Genomic DNA, 20,534 nt, shown 5'->3' with positions numbered 1-20,534 from the left:
TCACTCGTCTATGCCAAGAAATTTGGAAGACAGCTACCTGGCCAACCGACTGGAGATCCATATTTGTGCCCATTCCAAAGAAAGGTGAACCAACACAATGTGGAAATTATCAAACAATATCATTAGTATCACATGCAGAAAAAATTTTAGAGACAATTTTGCTGGATATATAATTCTTCGCTGGCAATTTTTTTTTCCTTCAAGGCTTTATATGTGTCATCCCATTGCCTTCTTGCCTGCAGGGTTTCTGCTGAGTAGTCTGAGCTTTGTCTTATTGACTCTCCTTTGTAGGTGACTTTTTGTTTATCCCTAGCTGCTCTTAAAATTCTCTATCTTTGGTTTTGGCAAGTTTGATTATAGTATGTCTTGGTGACTTTCTTTTGGAATCTACCTTGTGTGGGGTTCAATGAGCTTCTTGGATAGATATCGTCTCATCTTTCACGATATCAGGGAAGTTCTCTGCCAACAAATCTTCAACAATTCTTTCTGTATTTTCTGTTATCCCCCCCGTTCTGGTACTCCAATCACTCATAGGTTATTCCTCTTGATAGAGTCCCACATAATTCTTCAGGTTTCTTCATTTTTAAAAATCCTTTTATCTGATTTTTCCTCAAATAAGTTGGTGTCAAGTGCTTTATCTTCAGTCTCACTAATTCTGACTTCCATTGCCTCAATTCTGCTATGACTTTCTACTGAGTTGTCTAATTCTCAAATTTTATTGTTAATGTTTTGGATTTCTGTTTGTTGTCTATGAATTCTTGCAGCCTGTTAAATTTGTCATTATGGTCTTGTATAACCTTCTTAAGATCCTCTGTTGTTTTGTCTGTGTGCTCCTTGGCTTGTTCTGCATTTTTCATGATCTCCTTCCAGATCTCTGTATATTAATCTTTTGAATTCTACCTTAGTAATTCCAAGAAATTCTCTTTCTCCACAAGGTTTCTTGATTCTTTGTTTTGGGAGCTTGCTGAAGCCATCACGGTCTGCCTCTTTACGTGATTTGATATTGACTGTTGTCTCCGAGCCATCAATAAGTTATTATATTTATGTTTGCTTACTGTATCCTAGCTTCTTGTTTTGTTTTGATATGCCCAAGTAGGCTGGTCGTGTGAGCTAGTTTGATTATTGGCACCTTCGAAGCTCTCATGTCCTGTCACCAGGTGGTTAGAGCTGTTACTAGGTATGTGAGCCCAGGAGTCTGTTTACTTTTCTTGTATGGATTCAGCTCAGGTGTCCATGTAGTTGGTCACCAAGTGTGTGGTGCAGGCTCTCACCTACAGTCCTAGAGAGGGAGGGGTGATTGGAGTAGGCACATGTATCTGGCTGCAGGAAGGGGTCATGCACTGAGAAAGGCAGGGGGCTGATGGCTGCCCGAGTGTTTGGGAAGAAAGTGTGTCCCTGTTCCCTACAGCACGTAGGTGGGTGGGTTTTGCAGCCGGATTATGGGCACCCAATGCTGTTGGCTGTAAAGACTGGGAGGCACCACTTATTCTTGGACCTCTGTTGCAGGTGGCTAGGTGGCATGGGTGGAGCCACCAGTCCTCCGGCCCCTGACGTGGGTAGGTGAGGACCCTGCTTAATGGGCAGAGCAGTGCCAAATGTCACAAATCTGCCACTCCATCTTACAGCACATACAGCTGACAACAGGCTTCAGGTATATACCCTGTTGTACTGTGCTAATGAGGGCCTACACTGTTGAAATGGGCCCACACAGGTCTATGCAGGGGTGAAGGGCATTCGAAGTCCATGGACCCCCTTATGCCTGCACCTAGGCAAAGGGGCTGTGCCTGCCCTGAGTTTCCAGCTTAGGGGAGGTGGCAGATTATTTTTTCCTATTTGTTAATTTGTTCCCTGTTCAAAGCTGGGAGAATGGCTCAGGGCACGCGATGGGTCCTATTTCCGGCCCAGGGAATGCACAATCGCTGAAGCCAGCCTGGGACCCAGTGCAGAGCAGGGAGGGGGCAGGGAAATGGGAAAGGTTCTTCCCAAAGCGGGTGTTTTTTGATCCATGCAGTAGGTTAGACACATGTACTTATCTTTGGCTGACTGAACACCACTTTTCACTGGTTCTAGAGGCTTGAGTAGACTCTCTGCCACTCGGTCTCTCCCGGTGTGGAAAACGTGTCCTGAGTGCCACTGCTTGCCTCACTGCGCACGCCACCCAATTCAGCCTGCAGGGTGCTGGTTCCCGCCGGGTCAGGTCTGGCAACTCCTCGCTGCTTCTGAACCATCTCTCCCTTCCCCTACTGCTCAGCCTGATTCCTCAACTTTGCCTTTGATGTTCAGGGCTCCTAGACTGTCATATATAATTGATTCACTTGTTTTTTTTTTGTTGTAAGAGACACCACAGGAAGCGTCTGACTACTCTGCCATCTTGGCCCCATCTCGCAGGTAAAATTTTACTTCCAAAACGGTTGCAGCAGTACATTGACAGGGAACTGCCAGAAATTCAAGCCGGATTCAGAAGAGGATGTGGAATGAGGGATATCATTGCTGATGTCAGATGGATCCTGGCTGAAAGCCAAGAATACCAGAAAGATGTTTACCTGTGTTTTATTGACTATGCAAAGGTATTTGACTGCGTAGATCATAAAAAATTATGGATAACATTGCAAAGAATGGGAATTCCAGAGCACTTCATTGTGCTCATGCAGAACTTGTACATAGGCCAAGAGGCAGCTGTTTGAACAGAACAAGGGGATACTGTGTGGTTTAAAGTCAGGAAAGCTGTGCGGGTTGTATCTTTTCACCATACTTATTCCATCTCTATGCTGAGCAAATAATCCAAGAAGCTGGACTATATGAAGAAGGGGGCATCAGGATTGGAGGAAGACTCATTAACAACCTGCGATTTGCAGATGACACAACCTTGCTTGCTGAAAGCAAAGAAGACACGAAGCACTTACTGATGAAGATCAAAGATTATAGCCTTCAGTATGGATTACACCTCAACATAAAAAAAACAAAAATCCTCACAACTAGACCAATAAGCAACATCATGATAAATGGTGAAAAGACTGACGTTGTCAAGGATTTCATTTTACTTGGATCCACAATCAACGCCCATGGGAACAGCAGTGAAAAAATCAAACAACTTATTGCATTGGGCAACTCTGCTGCAAAAGACCTCTTTAAAGTGTTAAAAAGCAAAGATGTCACTTTGAGGACTAAGGTGCACCTACCCCAAGCCACAGTCTTTCCAATTGCCACGTAGGCATACGAAAGCTGGACAATGAATAAGGAAGATCAAAGTAGAATTGATGCCTGTGAATTATGGTTTTGGAAAAGAATACTGAATATACCATGAACTGTCAGAAGAATGAACAAATCTGTCTTGGAAGAAGTACAGCTAGAATGCTCCTTAGAAGCGAGGATAATGAGACTTCATCTCATTTACTTTGGACATGTTATCAGGAGGGACCAGTCCCTGGAGAAGGACATCATGCTTGGTACAAGGTCAGCGAAAAAGAGGAAGACCCTCAATGAGATGGACTGATACAGTGGCTCTAACAATGGGCTCAAACATAACAATGATTGTGAGGATGGTGCAGGACTAGACAGTGTTTTGTTCTGTTGTACACAGGGTTGCTATGAGTCAAAACCGACTTGATGGCACCTAATAACAACAACAAGGTCAAGGGCGGAGCTATAATTATTCTTTTCTTCTGCCCACGCCTTGGTAGCCTGTAAGGATGGACTACACACAGCGGCCTCTGTTTGAGGCTGTCACCCAGCTCCTCTCCTTCCCTGTGGGCTGTGGAATCAGACAGGTGTCCGCTCCTCACCCTTAGTGCCCACCCCCTTGACTTTGGGAGCTGGATCCCCTCTTACTGACTTTGGCCGACCCTCTTCTCCAGCCAAGAAAGTTCAGCTCACACTGACTCAGGCACGAATTCCCAATCTAGGAATCCAGCCCCACTCCAGCCACTTGGTCACCACCTGGTCTGGGTCAGTCCCAGCTCCCTGAAGGAGGAGGGCAAGGGAGTCTGGTAGAGAGTGCCTATTTCTGTTCCAGGTCAGCCCTTGCTATGGCCCAGGATGCTGAAACATTATTCTACAAAGGCAACATTTCCCTACAACCATGCAAGTCTGTCTTCACATGGAGCAGTGGGAGCTTGGACTCCAGGCTCCATTTGCTTCTTCAAGAACTGAAACTTCTTTTTTCACTCACTTTGGTGACAGAGAGATTCATTTAACATCATTTAATAAAAAAAGAAGTAGTGTAAACAAGAAAGTAGCACAAAAAAATATAGTTGCCATGAACGCTGGTGCTTGCTGAGATGCCAGAAGCAGAGGAGGTTGTGGGTTTGAGGGACGAGTATTTTTTAAAGCTGGGAGAGAGTGGCCTGCAGGGCAGAGAACCGGGAGCACCGCCCGTACGAGACCTCCTGCTATACCCCAAACACCAACATAAGGGGTGATATGATGAACTCCAGCTGCTTCTGCCATTGGGGTCTGTCCATTGAAGGTGAGTCTGGAGAGCACCCAAAGGCTTAACATCACCCCTGACATCCCTGATGTCTGGTTTACAGATTGGCATCCCTACACAGTGCACTAAGAACATGTTTCTAGTTATCGCCTGGCCTAGAATCTTGGTTTCCTCCATTACACCTTCCCACTGCCAACTCAAGGGCGCCAGTGCCTTCTGGTCCTATTATCAGATACTCTCTCCCAGGACCTACTCGACTAGCTGGGCTTAAAAAAAAAAACAAAAACAAAAACAAAAAACCCTCAGCCACATCCTACTCCCCAGATCAGTGGGTTTCTCCCCGCTTGCCTAACAAATCTCTTTGGGGTCTTCATTTCCTCCTCCGGCTGACACTCCTCAGTTCATCCAGCTCCTTCTCCATCAGGTGGGATTCAGCAGTGGTTTCAGAGAGCTGAAAGTAAAGCAGCAGGCCATTATGAAAAAGGACATTTCTGAGCTGTGTTTTGGGTTTGCAAGGCCTTCTGGCATTTTTCTAGCACTGGCAGCCTCCATGATGGAGAAGCCCCTTTGCAACTGGGCAGACTGTAACCACTTGACAACCCAGGGCCACACTACTTGAAGAACATTCACAGTCCATACCTCGACATTTTTCATCACCTACTACTGCATGGCACTACATTAAGGAGGCCTCAGAGGATTAAAAAGACAGATGTTAGTGAGTCTAGAACGAAAGGACTGCAGGCTAAGCTGTTCCGGGCTGCAGCTCGCATAATCACCATTATGTGATTAGGAAAACAAAATGCTTGAAAAAGAATGCCACTTTCTCGTCGGGATCTTTCAGTGGACTTTGGAGTAGAAGGTGGAAGATATTAAAGAGAAGGAGGGGAAGATGTAAAATAGAAATCAGCTTACTGGGAAATAAGAGTTATTAACTCACTGAATCCCCACGTAACACTCCTACAAAGTAGTTACTATTATGCCCTTTTTATTGCTGAAGAAACTAAGTCACAGAGCTGTGCAGTACCTTGCCTAAAAACACATAGTCAGTCAGTAGAGGAGCTGGGCTAAGCACGCAGGCAGTTTAAGTTCCAGAATAAATGCCCCTAACCATGGCAATGTACGCTGTCAATCAACCTTAGCACGCACCTCTTGGCCCAAAAGGTTGCTGGGTTTTCAAAAGCTTCAAGAAACCACGATGAATCCAGAGAGTGCCCTTCTGCAGGTCTATGCCAGGTATGAACTCATGTCCATACGGTATGGGAAACCTCCAGGTCTTGAGCAGACTGTGCCCTCTCCTTGGAATTCCCTCCTCCCAGCCTCCATTCGTGCCTTTATCCTTCAAAATTCTGCTCAAATATCCCTTCCTCTGTGAAGCCTTTGACTTGTCAGAATTAACTTCTCTCTCTCATGGGCTCACACCAGACCCTGTACAGAGTGTAACTATTGCCCTTACTACAGGCACTGGAATTATGCTTACTGTCTACCTCTCCTGCTAGACTGTGAGCCCTTGAGGACAGAGACTGAGTCTTACCTGTTTTTGTATCGTTGGACTCAGAGTACAGTGCCTGGGCAAACGGGCACTCAAGAGATACCAGTTGAATGAAATGACTCAAGCTGGGCTTTCCCTAGAAGGAAAGCCCAGGCGTCCTTTCCTACCCCCTTCCTCACCATGTCTAGCAGGATGTCCACTTTCAGCCGCAAGAGATTGTTCTCTTCCTCCAACTGCTGGTTCCGCCTGCGAAGGCGCTGAGCCTCCCTCCGGTCCACACCTGCACTAATCCCGGTATCTGCAGGAAGGCAAGAACTGAGAGTTACAAAGGGGATCTCATTCCACAATCTGGTTTGACAAAAAGGCAGGAAATGGAGCCCACCTGCTATCCACTGGCCATTCTCAAACTTGAGGCTTTGCCCTGCCAAGTTCATGGTGGGCGTTCCGTAGTCAAGGCCCAGCTCAACCTCCCGGGTGGACCGGTCCAGCTGTGGGGAGACACCACGTAACAGCTTCCGAGGCCCAGAACACAGGCTCTGTCCCCAACTCCTTTTCTACTAACTGTCTGATCCCAACAACTCAGGAAATCAGATAATGCACAACAAAAACTTATAAACTATGTAAGAGAAGAAACGTACCACTTTATACAACATATATTTTTCTAAAAAACTATACATAAACATTTGTAGAGTGAATTATTTTATATCTACTGGACAGTTTAAGGCATCCTAATATAAATTTTAAGAAGTGAAAAATCCTTTTTGAGAGTAATAGGCCCATAAATTATCACTTGCTTAATACGACTCAACCTATGTGCTGAGCAAATAATCTGAGAAGCTGGATTCTAAGAAGAAGAATGCAGCATCAGGATTGGATGAAGACTAATTAACATCCTGCAATACACAGATGACACAACCTTGCTTGCTGAAAGTGAAGAGGACTTGAAGCACTTACTGAAGAAGATCAAAAACTACAGCCTTCAGTACGGATTGCACCTCAACACAAAAAAAATCCTCACAACTGGACCAATAAGTAACATCATGATAAACAGAGAAAAGACTGAAGTTGTCAAGGATTTCATTTTACTTGGATCCACAATCAATGCCCATGGAAGTAGTAGTCAAGAAATCAAACAACGTATTACATTGGGCAAATCTGCTGCAAAAGACCTCTTTAAAGTGTTAAAAAGCAAAGATGTCACTTTGAAGACTAAGGTGTGCCTGACCCAAGCCATGGTATTTTCAATTGCTTTATATGCATGTGAAAGCTGGACAATGAATAAGGAATAACTGACACCTTTAAACTGTGGTGTTGGCGAAGAATATTGAATATACCATGGACTGCTAGAAGAATGAACAAATCTGTCTTGGAAGAAGTACAGCCAGAATGCTCCTTAGAAGCAAAGATTGCAAGACTTTGTCTCATGTAATTTGGACATGTTATCAGGAGGGATCAGTCCCTGGAGAAGGACACCATGCTTCGTAAAGTAGAGGGTCAGCAAAAAAGAGGAAGACTCTCAACGAGATGGACTGATACAATAACTGCAACAATGGGCTCCAGCATAACAACAATTGTGAGGATGGCACAGGACCAGGCAGTGTTTTGTTCTGTTGTACATAGGGTCGCTAAGACTCAGAACCCACAACAGCACCTAACAACAACAACATGAAGTGGAAAGGGCATAGAATTCTGAAGCCCAGCTAGTAGTGGCTGTTGTTTTCTAATGTGTGACAATACAATTTATATATTCATTTACACAACTCACTGGCCACCACCTGAATCAGGACTAGGTACTGGAGATACAGAGCTGGCTACAACCACCTCTGCCTGCAAGGAGCTTTCACTCCTTCAGGTGAGCCCTGGGCATCTCAACAGGGGGAGTCCCTCAGGTATGTGAGGGATGTAAGGCCTTCTGCAACCATCCTATTTAAAATGAGAACACCCTTCCCCTGTCATGCCCTACCCCAGCCCATGCTTTGCTTTTCTCCATAGCACTTACTACCATTGGATATAAAGTTACTATTTAATATATATACATATTTGAATATATAAATTTTCTGTCTCCCTCCAGTAACATATATGCATCATGAATGCAGGGATTTTTTTTTCCTCTCCTCTCCTTAGTCCACTTCTTTATATCCAGTGCTTATAAGAGTGCTTGGCGGGGACCTCATACCGTCAAGAAAGCAGTGCCAGGAGCAGAGCATGTCCTTTGGACAGGGGTCCCTGCGCCGAGAAGCTCCTAGTCCGGGGGAACACCGAAGAGAAGGCTGACAGAGAAGAAAAGCCTTCCCCTGGAGCTGACACCCTGAAATTGGACTTTTAGCCTACTTTGACTGTGAGGAAATAGACTTCTCTTCATTTAAAAAAAAAAAAAAAGAGTGCTTAGCACACAGCAAGTTATCAATTAATACCTTCTGAATTAATGAAGAGGGTCTAGCATGCACAAAGGTGGGAGAGCATGATGCTTGTGTGGCTAAAGCATAAGGTGTAGAGGGCGAGGGCAAGAAGGAGAGCTATGAAGAGCCTGTGAGAGGCCTTAGGACCACATTGTTATGGACAGAATTGTGTCCTCCAAAAATGTGTGTTAACTTGGCTAGGACATGATTCCCAGTATTGTGTGGTTGTCCACCATTTTGTCATCTGATGTGATTTTCCTATGTGTTATAAATCCTACCTCTATGATGTTAATGAAGCAGGATTAGAGGCAGTTATATTAATGAGGCAGGACTCAATCTACAAGATTAGGTTGTATCTTGAGTCAATCTCTGTTGAGATATAAAAGAGAAAAGCAAACAGAGAGACCGGGGGATCTCATATCACCAAGCAAGAAGAGCCAGGAGTGCGTGTCCTTTGGACCTGGGGTCCCTGTGCTGAAAAGCTCCTAGACCAAGGGAAGATTGATGACAAGGACCTTCCCCCAGAGCCAACAGAGAGAGAAAGCCTTCCCCTGGAGCTAACACCCTAAATTAGGACTTCTAGTCTCCTCCTAGACTGTGAAAGAATAAATTTGTCTTTGTTAAAACCATCCACTTGTGATATTTCTGTTATAGCAGCAGTAGATGACTAAGATCAAGGACCTTGCCCTGTAGTAATGGGGAGCTAATAAAACCACTGGTTATCATACAAAGCACTGTGGAGGTTTCTTCCCTACCATGGTACACAGCTACCTCTGGGGACGTGTAAAACACTCCAGGAGGAGGGCTGATTTCATGCTGCTGCTCTTACACTCTGCGGTTAGGACATGGGATGTCCCAGAAGGACCATCAGACACATCTGCTCCTCTGATGCTCGTCAGGGAGGAAAAGGAGCCTCAGGGCCTGTGGGGACCTGAAATTGAGAGCCTGGGCCTCTCTGCCTGGCCTGCTTCACTGGATGCCCGACATGGCCACAGCGGGGCTTCCCCCACCATGATTTTGAGTAGGGACCAGAGACTAGGGGCTCAAAGACCCAAAGGCCTGGGTGAATGCTCAGCCCTCACAGCCCTGCTGCTCCACCCCGTTCACCTTCTGTGAAGGACTAACTCTACCAGAAAACATCAGGGAAACCAGGCTACATGACTTCTGGGCTCAGACTGACAGCCTGGGTATGTGAGAGCCAGATGGGCAGATAGGATTACAGTGAAGACGAAGTACCCAGTACCTGGTCACAGCTGCTCCAAAGACTTCAGCAGAAAAGGAAAGTATGATTGCATACATGGGGTCTGTGTGTGTGTGCGTGTCTGTGTGTGTGTGTGCAGCAAGGGGCGGGGGTGGAGGGAGGCCATCTCACAACTGGGAATGGAAATTGATTTGGATGTGGTCTAACTTTAAACTTATAATTTTTAAAATTCATAGAGATTATACATTCACATAGACAGTAGGTTGCTTTGGAAGGCTATCATTTATCCCAATGCTATTGCCCTTGCTCCAAACACTGCTGGAACATCTTTTGCAACTGCCTTTGAAGATGTGGAATATCCTTTGGAATGCCCTTAGTGGTGTCAAATTATCATCCTTTGAGAATAAATTTGATTCCTGGAAGTGACTAAAATTAATTCCCGGCCAAGCTTTGGGAATAAAGTAGAAGTCAAATTGGATAACATTGTTTGGGGCCAAAAACCGTAGTGAAATTGACTGTCTTATTTGGTTCTTGAACAATAGGTTCTGACAATAATACCCAAATAGGAGTTCAGAAGTATGTTTTTAGCAATAGCAATGAGATTAGTTAAAAGGATGCCTTGAGGACTACACTTTCCACCAGAGACCAGGCCTGACGCTGCAGGCGTGCTGCGTGCTGTGCTATTGTCCCGATACTCACAGAGTGAAGGTTGGAGAGAGAAGCTGACTTCCGAGGAGGCGTCTTCTTCGGACTGAATGTATTCCCAAAGAGAGGCATCTTTGGCCAGATGAAGGAAAGGTCAATCACTGCTCCCTTCTCCTAGGGTCAAAAAAAATCAGGGATGGAAAAAAGGATGGATCAGTGACCTTATGCCATTTTCCTCAAATCATGGCTTTGTCTGAGTGCAAACTATTACCAATCCTGACAATATCTCACGTGTGTTGAATGCTCATTGTGTACCAGGTGGTATGCTAAGAACTTTACATGCTATAGCTCATTTAATTTTCACACAACCCTGTGATTAGTGCTTATTATTATCCCCATTTGACAGGACTTGCAATATCTCATCTAATTCTCACACAACCCTGTCATTAGCGCCCGTTATTACGCCCATTTGACAGATGAGGTTTAGAAAGACTGAGGTCATAAGTGGGAACCCAGGTCTGTCTGGCTCTACAGTTTGTTAACCACTATTGTCCAGTGCCTATCCTGCCTGTCTTAAATTTTGTCACAGTTGGCATCGCCAGATTTGTAGTCTAGAGCTGTCAATGCAATCTCTCCTAATCCTGCACACTGTAAGAATTACACCTGGAGCAATAGCCCCTGCATATATTCCATTTTAAAGAAATGAAGCTTTACTGATATTTCACTCCAGACTGGTAACATACCCCTCACTAGGTCATATGTCAGAAGGCCGCCTGTCCTGTATGGTGAGGTGTCCACAGCAAGGGGGAGGTTCACAATGTGGCAGAGCTGACAATGTCACCCTCACCTACACATCTGCTTTTAGCATATTGCAACCTACTGCAATTCGTGAAGGTCCAGTTAAGTAGATTTACTGACATTACCTAGTTTTTCTTGGGAGGTGTGGGGAGGTAAACTTTTTAAATAAGTGTAATAGACCTACAGAAAAGTACACAAATCATAAGTGTGGCTTGCTGAGTTTTTACTACACACATATACACACACACTGTATAATCATCCTCCAGATCAGGATACAGAACATTTCAGCACCCCACAAGCCTCGCCCGAGAACTTTATATCCATGGACTCATACAATATGTCCTCTTTTGCTTCCAGCTTCTTTCATTCAACATATTTGTGAGATTTACTTATTTTAACCAAACATTGTGCAGTTGTAGTTTGTTCATGTGCGTTGCTGTATAATATTCTACTGTTTAAACATATCACTATTTATCCACTCTACTGATGATGGACACCTGGATTGTTTTCAGCTTTTGGCTATTTTAAATAGTGCTGCTATAAACATGATTAGACATGTATTTTCAGTATACACGTGTACCCTTTTCTGGTTCTATGTGTAGGGGTAGAATTGTTAGTCACAGACTATTCATATATTCAGATTTAGTAGATACTGCCAAACAGTTTTCCAAAGTAATTGTGCCAATTTGTACTCCTACCAGCAGTGTACAAAAGATCCTGTTGCTCTACAACCTTGTTAACATTTGGTATTTTCTGTCTTTTCCTTTTATCCATTCTGGTACATGTGCAGTGGGACTGCATTGTGTGTTTAATTTGCTTTTTCCCAATAACTAATTAAACTGAATACCTTTTCACATACTTATTGGACATTTGAAAACCCTCTTTTTTGACATGTTGAAGTATATTGCCATTTTTCTATTAGGTTGTCTATCTTTTCCTTATTGATCTGTAAGAGTTCTTTATATACGTTGGAAATGAGTCCTCTGATAGATATATGTACAGCACTGAAAAATATCTTTTCTCAATCTGGGGCCTACCTTTTCTCTTCCTTATTGGTTTCTTCTGATTAAAGAAATTCTTAATTTTAATTTCCAATTTATCAATTTTTTAGTTAGTGTTTTTGTGTCCTATTTAAGAAATTTTTGTCTACCAAAGAGCATGATGATATTATCATATATTAACTTTTATTGTTTCAACTTTCATCTGGAATTAATTTTTGTATATTTTGTGAGATATGGGTCAGGGTTCATTTTTTTCCCATATATTACCCAATTTTAACTTATAACACAGAAATAGCTTTAAAAAATAAGTATATTTTACTTTGTTTTCTCTGCAAAAATAATCATTGACCATTTGGTCTCATATAGATGATTTTTTTAAAGGAGCACAGTACTCATGGGTTCTAGTCTTTTTTTTGTGAGCAAATACATTATTTAGCAAAAAGGTGACCTTAGGAGATAGTTTCAGTTAAAGGTTTGATGAGTATCTCTGGGCAATAGAGATACCTGCTAACCAAAAGGTCCGCAGTTCGAATCCACCAGGTGCTCCTTGGAAACCCTATGGGGCAGTTCTACTCTGTCCTGTAGGGTCACTATGAGTTGGAATCAACTTGATGGCAATGGGTTGGTTGGTTCGTGTCTGGGGTCTTAAAAGCTTGTGAGCAGCCATCTAAGATACAACTATTGGTCACTGCTTGTCTGGAGCAAAAGAAAGAAGGAAACCTAAGACTCAAAGAAGAAACTAGTCTACAGGACGGTCTACATGAACCACGGCCTCATCTACCCTAAGACCAGAAGAACTAGATGGTGCCCGGCTACCACTACTAGTCTCAACCTGTCCAATAAATGTGGACTTTTTAAGCATTTGAGTTCTGTTCCACATTTTTCTCCCGTTTTTTCAGGCTCCATCTACAGGCAGTTCCTGGGTAACAAATGTCTGACTTACAAACAACTCATACTTAAGATGTCTTGGAAGAAGTACAACGAGAATGCTCCTCAGAAGCAAGGATGGCTAGAGTACGCCTCACATACTTTGGACATGTTATCAGGAGGGATCAGTCCCTGGAGAAGGACATCATGTTTGGTAAAGTAGAGGGTCAGTGAAAAAGAGGAAGACCTTCAATGAGATGGACTGACACAGTGGCTACAACAATGGGCTCAAGCATAACAACGATTGTGAGGGTGGCACAGGACTGGGCAGTGTTCCATTCTGTTGTGCACTAGGTCGCTATCAGTTGGAACTGACTTGATGGCAGCTAACAACAACAACATACTTAAGAATGGACTGCTATAAAACCTATCATATTAAAAATTTGAGTCAAATACATACAATGGTTTGTAATAATGAACGCATGCACTACTTCATGATGCTTGTGAAAACACTGCGTGGTTTGGAAGCATTTCTTAAGTGTTCTATATGCATAGAAAGGTAAAATATATACTATATACTAAGACAAACATTTGACTAACTGATGCTAAATAGGAACTGTATGTACCTGTTCTGCTGTTGTTGTCAGGTGCCTGTTTCAACTTACCTACCAATTTGCCTTAAAGACAGACTTAGGAACAGACCCCATTCATAATGCAGGGACTGCCTGTATCATGCCCCTGATCAGAATGATCAGTAGTGGTAGCCGGGCACCATCTAATTCTTCTGGTCTCAGGGTTGATGAGGCCATGGTTCATGTAGACCGTCCTGTAGACTAGTTTCTTCTTTGAGCCTTGGGTTTCCTTCTTTCTCTTGCGCCAGACAAGTAGGGACCAGTAGTTGTATCTTAGATGGCTGCTCACAAGCTTTTACGACCCCAGACACCAACCAACTAACCAAGTCATTGCCATCAAGTCGATTCCAACTCATAGCGACCCTACAGGACAGAGTAGAACTGCCCCATAGGGTTTCCAAGGAGCACCTGGTGGACTCGAACTGCCAACCTTTTGGTTAGCAGCCATAGCTCTTAACCACTATACCACCAGACACTACTCACCAAATTGTGATGTGGAACATGAAACCAAGTTTTATATCAACTATTATTAAAAGATAACTCATAGAATGAATCCATCACAATTAGCAAAGTATGTATCCAACAAGAACATGAAGAAAAACTAGTATGCTGTTTTCAGTTATATTGAAATGAATTTCACTAAAATTAACGATAGACAATTAGAAGCCCTTTTAGGGGTTTTTGGTGGTACAGTCGTTAAGAGCTTGGCTGCTAACCAAAAGGTTGGCAGTTCGAATCCAGCAGCTGCTCCTTGGAAACCCTATGGGGCAGTTCTACTCTGTCCTATAGGGTCGCTATGAGTTGGAATAGACTTGAGGGCAACGGGTTTTTGGTTTTGGTTATATTCCACAATACAGAAATATATGTATATATGATTTGTAAATAAATAGATATAAGGATATGGAGGGCCAGTGTGCTCATGATATTTTTATCAGGTAGGTGTGTGTTTATACTTAAAACAGCTTGGCCCCTGGACGCAACATTTCAGGGCTTTTACAAACCACAATGCTTCCAGCTTGGTGGTGGAGAGGACAGGGATGGGGACCAGAATGCTGTGGGAGTTTGAAGTGTGCTACTATGTCATTCGAAACACATAGGAAGGCCCTGGCATAGTTTCTGCTGGAGAGGAGAAAGAAGGTGGTCATGTGGAAGATGGAGGAGAATTAACCTTATGTCTGTAGAGGACAGAGCAAGAATGAAACAGGAGAATACCCAGGAAGAAAGATATTAACTCAAAGAAGAAAGGGCAAAGTACCAAAAACTAACAAATATCTCTTCCTGTATACCCATGATGGGCTGGGCCCTATGCTGGGCATATTTTATATATTGCTTTTATCCCTTGCAACAATCCTGTAAGTAAGTATTTTCCCATTCACATTAAAGATGAGGAAACAAGTGCTTGGAGAAGTAACCGATTTTCGCAAGGTCCACAGCCAGTGAGTGAAGGAGCTAAGCAAGACTCCTAAGCCCATTAAAAAAAAAAAGAAAAAAAAGACTCCTAAGCCATCCTTCTTCCTTGGTACCATACCTCCGCAGGAAGAACTTTCTTACATTCAGAGCTAGCCTATCCAAAGATGAAAAGGGCTTTATCAAGAGGAGGTGCAACACTCACCCCCAGAAGTATGTAAGCAAGAGGAAGACGCCTTGCTATGTTGCCACAGGATAAGGATTTAGACTGTCTAATCCCAAGATTCCTTGGTCCCAAGGTCAGTTGGCTAAAGGAGTATATCAAATTTCCCTTGTATAAAAACTTGTAGGGCACATGATAAGAAGAAGCATTTTCATGCAGGATATTGGCAAAAATTTTAAAAATGGATAGTATCCAATGGTGGTGAGGATGTGGGTGTGTGGAAAAGAGTTTACATAGCAGACCTGAGACTGCTATCCTTAGAAAGTCCTGCTTGCAAGGTTAGTCCTCAGTTGGTTCTGGGAACCTGAATTTCAGGAGGATCCTTGCCATTCCCAGAACTGATAAAAGTGGCTCACTGTGCCTAGACTGTACAAACAATGCGGTTTATGATGAACACCTGCTTTCCTTCTGGGAGTTCGGAATCTTGGTATGTGCTAGGCAGAGGGTGCCTATGTGATGTGAGTCTCTAATGAGCTTTTCCGGTAGACATCTCACCTGTTTTCACAACTCATTGCCAGAGGAATTAAGTGCATCTTGTGTGACTCCACTGGGAGAGGACACTTGCACCTGGTTTCTTCCACACTCAAGGTGCCTTTTCCCTTTGCTGATTTTTCTGTGTCCTTTCACTGCAGTAAATCATAACTGTGAGTGGGACAATATGCTGAGTCCTGTGAGTCCTGCTAGTGAATCACCAAACCTGGGGTGGTTGTGGTGACCCCCGACATAGTGGGGAAAAGATACTTTCATTTACCATTGGTGGAAACATAAGACATTATAATTCTTTCAATGGCAATTTGACAAAACCCTAGCAAAATTTTAAATATGCATACCTTTTGGCTAGCAAATCCATGTCTAGAGATTTATCCTTCAGAAACACTTGCATATGTTCACACAAATGTTCACTCTTGTTAATAACAGTGACAAATGAGAAGCAATCCAAAATGTCTACACTAATGGTTGGTGTAGCCAAATAAATTGTGATACATCCTTATAATAGAATACTGAACAGCCATTAAAAACAATGAGATAGCTCTATACGGACTGACCTGAAAAAACCTCCAACACACGCTCTAACATTAAGAAGTAAGGGGCACAACAATGTATATAGTATAATTCAATATGAGAAGACACAAAGACAAGAGCAAGAATTTATACGTGTGCATAAAAACAGAAAAAGACCTAGAAGGATGCACCAAACTGATTATAGTGGTTAAATCTGGGAAGAGGAGTAGGATAATGAAGTTCAATGAAATTGCCATTTTTATAGGTAAACAATGGTCAAATAGTAGGAATTTCATAAAGTACCATATAATGCTAAATTATTTATATGAAAGAAATATGCATGTAAGATAATATTTCATAAGTGCTATCTTCATCCAGAGTTGAGGTCCTGGCTAAACACTCTCAATTCTCCTCCTTCTTGGGCAGTTGGTTAAGCCTACCCCCAGCTCCTTTGTTATCATTGCTGGGCTCCAACAACACATACCCAAATGCCAGAAGCCCCCAGATGCCTAACACCCAGGGATGGCACTTTCTCCTTGGGCCCGAAGAATTAGTCAAAATACCCAATTCCAAAGAAATTCATGAAACCTGGCTAACCCACCCTGCTTACCATACATAAGCTGTGTCCTACAGTTCCAGCTTGCTGTTATCCTGTCCCCAGGTGCAACCGCCTGTGTGGCCCTGGGTAGCCCAGCGTGGCAGTCTTCTCTTGTTTGGAGCTTTAGTAACCAAGAGTTCTCCCTTTCATCTATCCGATTGTCTTTGTGTTGTGTCCTGCCAGCCAAAGAACCTATCATCAAAACTTGTTGTTGTTAGGTGCTGTCAAGTCAATTCTAACTCAGAGCCACCCCATGTGATAGAGGAGAACTGCCCCACAGGATTTTCTAGGCTGTAATCTCTACAGGATCAGATCGCCAGGTCTTTCTCCCAGGGAGCCACTGGATGAGTTCGAATTGCCAAGCTATTGGTTAACAGCTGAGTACTTAACTGTTGTACCACCAGGGCTCCTAATACCTTATAATTGTAAAATAGTTCCCGATTTAATGACTATTACAATGAAGATATATTCATATATTACTTATGAAAACAAAACAAACAAAAAACAGATAAAAAGCAGCCATTGCCCCTCCAAGCATCTGGAGACATTGGAAGAAGAAAAAATAAGCCAAGTTGTTCCTACCCAAGCCCCTAATGGTGCTACAAGCACCATGCCCGAGTACATCACCTGGACGCAAGATATCAGGTTCTAGGCCTGGCTCTGTCCCTCAGCTGCTTGCTACACCTTGGCCAAGTTGCTTTATTTCTCTGGGTTTTAACTAAGGTACTTCTCTCCTGACCTCATGAATTCTCGTAATCTTTAAAGCAAGAATTGTCTTCCATGTATCACAAATGAGGAAAAGGATGGTCTGAACTAGTTTTCTTTTAAGTCAGATCCAATAATCCATTAACAACACCAGCTGAGATCGTGGGGTTCTGGGGCCTTAGTGTGGGCCTGGGAGTCCCTGGGTGGTACAAACGGTTACTTGACTACTAGTCAAAAGGTTGGCAGTTCAAACCCACCCAGAGGTGCCTCAGAAGATAGGCCTGGCAATCTGCTTCCAAAAGATCACAGCTTTGAAAACCCTGTGGAGCAGTTCTACTCTGCACACATGGGGTCGCCAAGAGTCAGAATTGATTTGTAGCAACTAACAACAACAACAACAACAAAGTGTGGGCCTGAGGGTCCCAGCTGACGGTTTAAAAGGGCCTGAGGCAGGCTTCTTTTGGTGAAACTCCCTGGGGAGAGAGGGCTCGGCACAAAGGATGTGAAGGGAGAGCACCTGGGTTCCAACCATTATTCTGCTGCTCAGACCCCAGCACCTACCAATCTGGGCCTGGCTTTCTTCACTTGTAATTGAGGATAATCATAGACCTGACTCACAAATTGTTACAGTGCTTCAGTGTTTATAAAAACTTGGGGCATTTGATCCTCACAACCACCCTGGGAAGTAGGTCAGGTAAGTAAGTTTCCATCTACACATCAGAAAACTGAGACTTAGAGAAGTTAAATAACTTGCCCGAATCACACAAGGGGAAGGTGATGGCATTAGGCTTCAACTAAGGTTTACTCCTACCCTCCGATGATAATAATCACTAATGATGGTGACGCTTTACAGTTTGCAAAGGGTCACAAAATGCATTACCTTATTTTAATTCTAATAAAAAGGTGAGTGAGGAGTCTTTGATTTTCATCAAATTCTCAAAGGGATACGTGTCTCCCAAAGAGTTAAGACCAGCCAAGCACCTGCCTCGGGTCACCTAGGGCTGTCGGACTCCTAGAACGGTTGTAAACAAACGTTCACACTAAATGGCCTTCACAACAGACCTATGGGGAGGAATTACTATCCCATTTTACAAACAAGGAAACAGATCTAGAAAAGGGAAGTGATGGGACCCGACCCCCGCCCCCGTCCTCGCGTTCTCCTGCCCCTCCAGCTGCAAGGAGGCCCTAGGTAAACTGAGGAACCCTTCCCCGGAGGGGCTGGGGCGTCCCACCCCTCCTCTGCCCCCTTCTGGTCTCCCTGCCCCGGCAGCCCCGAGCTCGGAGACGTACCCGACGCTGTACTAGAAGCCAAAGTCGAAACCCCGCCGAGACTTCCCGCAAGGAACCCTCCCGGGTCCCTGTCAACCGCCGCGACCGCGGCTGCCAGGCCTCGCCACTGACCGCCCGCCGCGCGCATGCGCAGCCTCGGCCCTAGCGCTACCGTCAAAGACCACGGGGGTACCCGGCGCAGCGGGGTCTGCAACGCGTGCCTGCCAGAAGGAGCAGAAACTCTTGCAGACTCCTGTAAATGTATTAAACGGAATATACAAAGGGAGTGCCTCAAGGAGTCATTTACATGCCCCCTATTACAGCTTGGGACGAGGAACTATCCTCACCCTCCCCACAAATACATTGGTCTGGTCCCCCAAACCTGCAAGGCGGCCCGTCACCGTGGTAACCGCGTCTAGCGGACGCCGCCGTGGCTCGCAGGCGGTTTCATTGTTTTGGGAAAGGTAACCACGGAAGCTGCGCCGGCGTTGCCTTGAGAACGCCAGGACTCACAGTAGCAAAATGGGCCTCTCCCTGACGCCTCCCCTCCTCCTCATCCTCTCTGACCAAAAAGCAAAGGGCACCAGTCCCCTTTCCAGAAGTTTCCGGGGTCCCCGAGGGACCTGTGGCAGAGCCGGCCACGAGGTCGTCGGATTCCGCGAATGCCTTCAGGTAAGACTGACGCACTGATGGACGATGACCCGCCTTTCCGCCTTGGGCAGCACGCAGGCTCCCGGCAAGCCTGCCCCCTCCCCACGCCCTGACTCATCGACTTCTACAATCAGGGGAAACTGAGTCACAGAGGCTGCTTCAAGGTCGCATAGTAAACAGACAGCAGAGAACTAACTACTCAAGAATCAACTCCAGAACTCCTAAAGGCGTAACAATGTATATTATTAGTACCATTTGATAAATGAGGAAACTCAGGATCATTTATTTGTTCGTCCAAGGAATATTTATTGGATGCCTAGTAGGTGTACGAGGTCATCCATCCAATGAGGGGCAGAACGCAAGGGTCTCCTGGTTCCACGTGCACCTACAACACACTGCACTGAGAAGAAGAGCGTTCCATGTCCTGGAACCAAAATCTGCATGGCCCAGCCCAGCGCTGTCCAATAGCAACGTAATGTGAGCTACATGTCATTTAAATTTTTCTGGTAGCTACATTTTAAAAAGCAAAACAAACGAACAGAAACTCAAAACAGGTGAAATTAATTTGCATAATATCAAATCAGCCCCCAACTCCTGAAGACCCCATGCACAGTGGAATGAAATGCTACCAGGTCCTGTGCCCTCCCTGTTGTTGTTGTGTATCAGACTGTTGTGATCCATACAGTTTTCATTGGCTGATTTTTTGAAGTAGATCACCAGGCCTTTCTTCCTAGTCTGTCTTAGTGTGGAAGCTCCACTGAAACCTCTTGAGCACCACAGCAACACACAAGCCTCCGCTGACAAATGGGTGGTGGCTACACATGAGGTGCACTAGCAGGGAATCGAATCTAGGTCTGCCGGCTGGAAGGCGAGAATTCTGCCACTGAATCAGCACTACCCCAATTTGCCTTCTCAGGCACCTTTTAATGGGGAGGCCGTAGGACTTCCCTTCTTTGGTAGACTGCTGATTGTTCACTTAACTAGGTCAAAATCCACTATTATGTCGTCTCATAGCGCCGTGTATCTTCCTTCAAAACAGTGGTCACAGTTATAATTGCATAATGACTTGTATACTTTTTGATTATTGAATGTCTCACCCACTGGACATAGCTCCATCAGGGCAGGGATCACATGTGGTACAACTCACCATCCTTTCCCCAGTACCAGCATGCTGCTGGCATCTCATAGGCACTCAGTAAATGATCATTGAATGACTGAAGG

General features: G+C 44.3%; 1 protein-coding gene across 1 annotated transcript; it reads right to left on the bottom strand.

Moving 5' to 3' along the window:
• Positions 1-4,059: 4,059 nt before the first annotated feature.
• CBY1 (chibby 1, beta catenin antagonist) lies at positions 4,060-10,329 on the bottom strand. The gene is made up of 4 exons (XM_004373862.2): positions 10,215-10,329; positions 6,298-6,403; positions 6,095-6,213; positions 4,060-4,877 (listed from the first exon to the last, which is right to left on the bottom strand). The coding sequence occupies exons 1-4, from the start codon at positions 10,290-10,292 to the stop codon at positions 4,797-4,799; spliced, it is 384 nt and encodes a 127-aa protein (XP_004373919.1). The 5' UTR covers positions 10,293-10,329; the 3' UTR covers positions 4,060-4,796.
• Positions 10,330-20,534: the final 10,205 nt, after the last annotated feature.

Source organism: Trichechus manatus, unplaced genomic scaffold, assembly GCF_000243295.1.
Source record: "Trichechus manatus latirostris isolate Lorelei unplaced genomic scaffold, TriManLat1.0 scaffold00027, whole genome shotgun sequence".
Taxonomy (NCBI): Eukaryota; Metazoa; Chordata; class Mammalia; order Sirenia; family Trichechidae; genus Trichechus; species Trichechus manatus.
This window is presented reverse-complemented; position numbering and strand designations above follow the sequence as displayed.

Excerpts from the sequence above, each read along its gene's own strand:
- CBY1 (XM_004373862.2), bottom strand. The coding sequence starts at position 10,292 with ATGCCTCTCTTTGGGAATACATTCAGTCCGAAGAAGACGCCTCCTCGG. Across the intron at positions 6,404-10,214 it reads CTCTCTCCAACCTTCACTCT|CTGGACCGGTCCACCCGGGA; the intron begins GTGAGTATCGGG and ends GTCTCCCCACAG. Across the intron at positions 4,878-6,094 it reads TGGACATCCTGCTAGACATG|CTCTCTGAAACCACTGCTGA; the intron begins GTGAGGAAGGGG and ends CTTTACTTTCAG.